The following is a 3551-nucleotide window of genomic DNA, read 5'->3' as shown; positions in this document are numbered from 1 at the left end:
CTGGGTGGTGGCAGCGTTTGCCCCACCCTGGGGGACGAGAGGCAGAGGGGGTGACTGATGCGCAGGCACAGAGGCAGGAGCAGAATCCCAGGGTTACACTTCACAAACAGACCTGAGCTTCCTGTAATTGATTTGCTCAGCTGTGAGTCGGGCTCTGGTCTCTTTAGAAGAAAGCAGCACACCCTGCCACTGCAAAGAGAGAGATTCTCTTTCAGGGTAGTTGGCACGCCGCTCACACTGCTACCTTGTTCTGCGGAGAAGGAATCAACCCTCTTATGTATCTAACATGGACCTGCGAACTGACTTTTATAGCTCTCGGTCAGTGATCCATATTTACTCACTCAAGTCTCAAGAGGCTCCTGGTAGCTGAGAGAGGGGTGAGGAATTTCAATAATCCTATCGAAGAGCAGAGGGATGCGTTAAAAAGAAGGGGAGAAACCCAACATAAGCCACATACAGGGCCAGCTCCCATCGGCAGCGAGCTCAGCTCCAGGAAGGGAGGGAGCAGATGGCAGCTTCAGACTATGGAGCTATTTTTTTGTTTGTTTTGAAACTCAAATCTTTAATTGTGCAGAGTGATAAACCTTAAATGTGATAAGGAAAGGGGAACTCAACCGTTAGCTGCTCCTAAACCCCCTGCCACATCTGCCCTGGAAAATCCTTGTCTTAATACTAAATATGCAGAGCTCAAACCGCGCAATGAGGTTTCTGCCTAGACCATGATTAGGTAATTCAAGTGGAAGCTATTCTTAAAAAAAATCCCAGCAGGTTAGAGCTAGTTAGTGAGGGGTCCCGAATTATCAAGTTGCTGTCTTAACTGAAACCAGTACACATGCAAGTCAGATCACAAGGCTGTTGCCGAGTTCTCTTTCCAGCTCTACCAATGACTCCATGAAAGGCTGGGATGAGCAACGTGCCCTGGGCTGTATCCTTCCCACTTGCAAAACGGAGGAAAATCTATTCCCCGGGAGGCTTTGAAGCTAAAATAGGGTTTGCAAAACAGTCTGAGGTGAAAGATACCGAGGAAAACCACAGGAAGTCTTTTATCGACTACATCCACAACTGCTGGTGAAAGGAAGGGACGCAGTCAAATCTCCAGCCAGTCAAATCTCCATCCAAATGCCAGATCAGCCAAAGGAAGAAGTGGAGAATAAAAAGCACATGCTAGATATTTTTGTCCCAGTAATAAAACATTTACTAGAGCAAGCAGAAAGTAAATGCACAGCTGATAAAGAAAACATCACAATGTCACAAAACCCTGACAGTTTCTGATACTTCTTTCAGTAGAAACAAGACAGAGGTGGGTGCTGACATGTTTCAACAAAAGAGTTCTTCCTTACCTTTATGGCGCAAAAAAAAAAAAAAAAAAAAAAAAAAAAGTTAAAAAATGGGTAATACACACGACGAGTTAAAAACGGTCAAGCAAGATTTTACAGTTTTAACTACATGTGTCCAATATGGGGCGATATTTGAGCTGTTCCACTTCATCGATCGCTTTTCGGGTTCTCCCTAAAGGCTTCTGAGCAGCAGGTCCCTGAATTTCTGAATGAAGCCTCTTCGTTTAGCTACGCTTCGTGGCGGGCACCAGCCTCTGATTGTTGTGGCGTATCTACATTTTTTTCCCTTTTTTGTTTTTAATTTGAAGAAAGCACTCAACCCTCTCATAACAGAGGGCGCATAGGCACAGCAGAGAGACAAGTTTGCTCTGCAGGCTTCCACCAAAATGAAGGTTATTAGGGAAGAAGAGGTTCTTTAAAAGAAAAAAATACCTGGGCAATGGGATTGGGATTGATGTACTGACCACAAACAAGGCAGGGAGCCCATCCTACACTACACGCGAACTCGTGGTTAGCTGGGCTGGAGAAGGATCCCTTGAACATCCTCATAAAAAATAAAAAAAAGGGAAAGAAAAATCAACTTGCTTCATCCCACCTTCAGCAATGCAAATTGACACATTCTTAGTTGATGGGGAGAGATGTAAGGGGCAACCTGGAGGCCAAATTATTTGGGGATAAGAGAATATGTGAAAAGAAGAGGTTGGGGAAGAACTCACCATACTGAACAAATTGCTGAAAGATTAATGTTTAACAGTGGGTCCTGAGCATCTCTAGATGGACTGTTTTTTTAAATGTGAACGCTGGTTAAGAAAAGACTACTTTATACTTCTATGGACAACAGTTTCTTAACGTTCCAAGGATGTGAAACAGCTTCTTTCTTGTCAAGAAGATCTGTTTAAATCCAGCAGAGAGTCACTTGAGCACTGAATGTTTAAAAGCAGAACCCAGGGAGCTTTATCAAAATGATTTCTCTTTGACTAAGCATTGTGTGTACACATCATTAGAGTGAATCTGTCCGCGGATGTACCGGCCCAGATTTGCATGGGGAGTTTTCATGGTTTCCTTCTCCTCCCCCAGCTGCTCAACAACCAGTTACCAAAAACCCCAAGAAATCCTCTGGAAAAAGACAACACTACCTGCAGAGATTCCAGGCTGTGAAACACCAGCTTTTAACTGTCCCACCGGCTCTTCTTACGTTTTGGGGGCTCTGGGACAGCAAAACCATCTGTCTTGTTGTCTCGGCTGTTGGCATCCTTCCTGTTCTCACCATTCCTGTTCTCGTTGTTCCTACCTTCGTTGCTATTCCTGCTATCACCATTATTGCGATTGCCACTGCCCACATCAGCGAAGTGCCGGCTTTCACCGTGGCGATGGTTGTCGCCATGTCGGCCCTCTCCGTGGCGGTAAGCGTCACTGTGGCGACCGCCTCCTTCTCCATGGCGTTGCACATCATTGTAGCGACCACCACCCTCTCCACGGCGCGGGACCTCATTGTGGCGACTGTTCCGGTTGTCGTTGTATCGTTCTCTGACAATGCCGCCACCACCGCCGCCTGCAGCAACGCCGGTGCTGCCGCCGCCGCCTTCTCGATTGTTGGTGCTGGCGTTTGTGTTGTTGAAGCCCTGTACGCCGACACTTGGAAAGGTGGGAACGCTACTCAAATTCCCCGTGCTGGTGAAACCTGGAACACCCTTTGCTGCTGCGGCGGCTGCAATTGGGCTGTCAGGATTTGCGGCATTTTGCTGCGCTGAACTCGTCGGTACTGAGTTCAAGCTCCCAGCGCTGGTCCAGCCACTAGCACCAGCAGCAGAGCTACCAGTCTTTTGATTATTTAAGCTTGCAGCAACGAAGTGGCTCTTATACTGGGACTGCCAGAAAGAGACAGAAAGAAAAAAGAGAGCGTGTTTGTCTCTACGCTGCACCACAAACAAGCAGCCCATCACGCATACGCAAGCCTGTCTTGAATTCTGGGGAGCCCCTAGGAGAAAGAGTTCCTATAAAAAGTCAGTCTTGGAGCGATTACATTCCTTCTGTGCTTACGAACACTTTTTGAACACAGAATTAGTAACGGACATCTGCTACCAGACCATAGAAACAAGGGAACCCCTATATTGTGGGGTTAATTTTTACACTGAAGAGAAAGGGTTTCTCTGTTCCCTGTTTCTTTTGATTGCAATTACAGTATTGCTGCTAAGCAACCTAAATAGGATCAAG

General features: G+C 46.5%; 1 protein-coding gene across 1 annotated transcript in view; it reads right to left on the bottom strand.

Annotated features, from left to right (window-relative positions):
• Nucleotides 1-580: 580 nt before the first annotated feature.
• Nucleotides 581-3551, bottom strand: part of DDX42 (DEAD (Asp-Glu-Ala-Asp) box helicase 42) — a 22104-nt gene continuing 19133 nt past the window's right edge. The window contains exons 18-19 of the mRNA XM_009320437.1: nucleotides 2474-3205; nucleotides 581-1340 (exon numbers count right to left, since the gene is read on the bottom strand). Coding sequence (XP_009318712.1) covers nucleotides 2507-3205 — 699 coding nt within the window. The 3' untranslated portion in view covers nucleotides 581-1340; nucleotides 2474-2506. The remainder of the gene's footprint in view (nucleotides 1341-2473; nucleotides 3206-3551) is intronic.

Source organism: Pygoscelis adeliae, unplaced genomic scaffold (assembly GCF_000699105.1).
Source record: "Pygoscelis adeliae isolate BGI_AS28 unplaced genomic scaffold, ASM69910v1 Scaffold203, whole genome shotgun sequence".
Classification (NCBI taxonomy): Eukaryota; Metazoa; Chordata; class Aves; order Sphenisciformes; family Spheniscidae; genus Pygoscelis; species Pygoscelis adeliae.
This window is presented reverse-complemented; position numbering and strand designations above follow the sequence as displayed.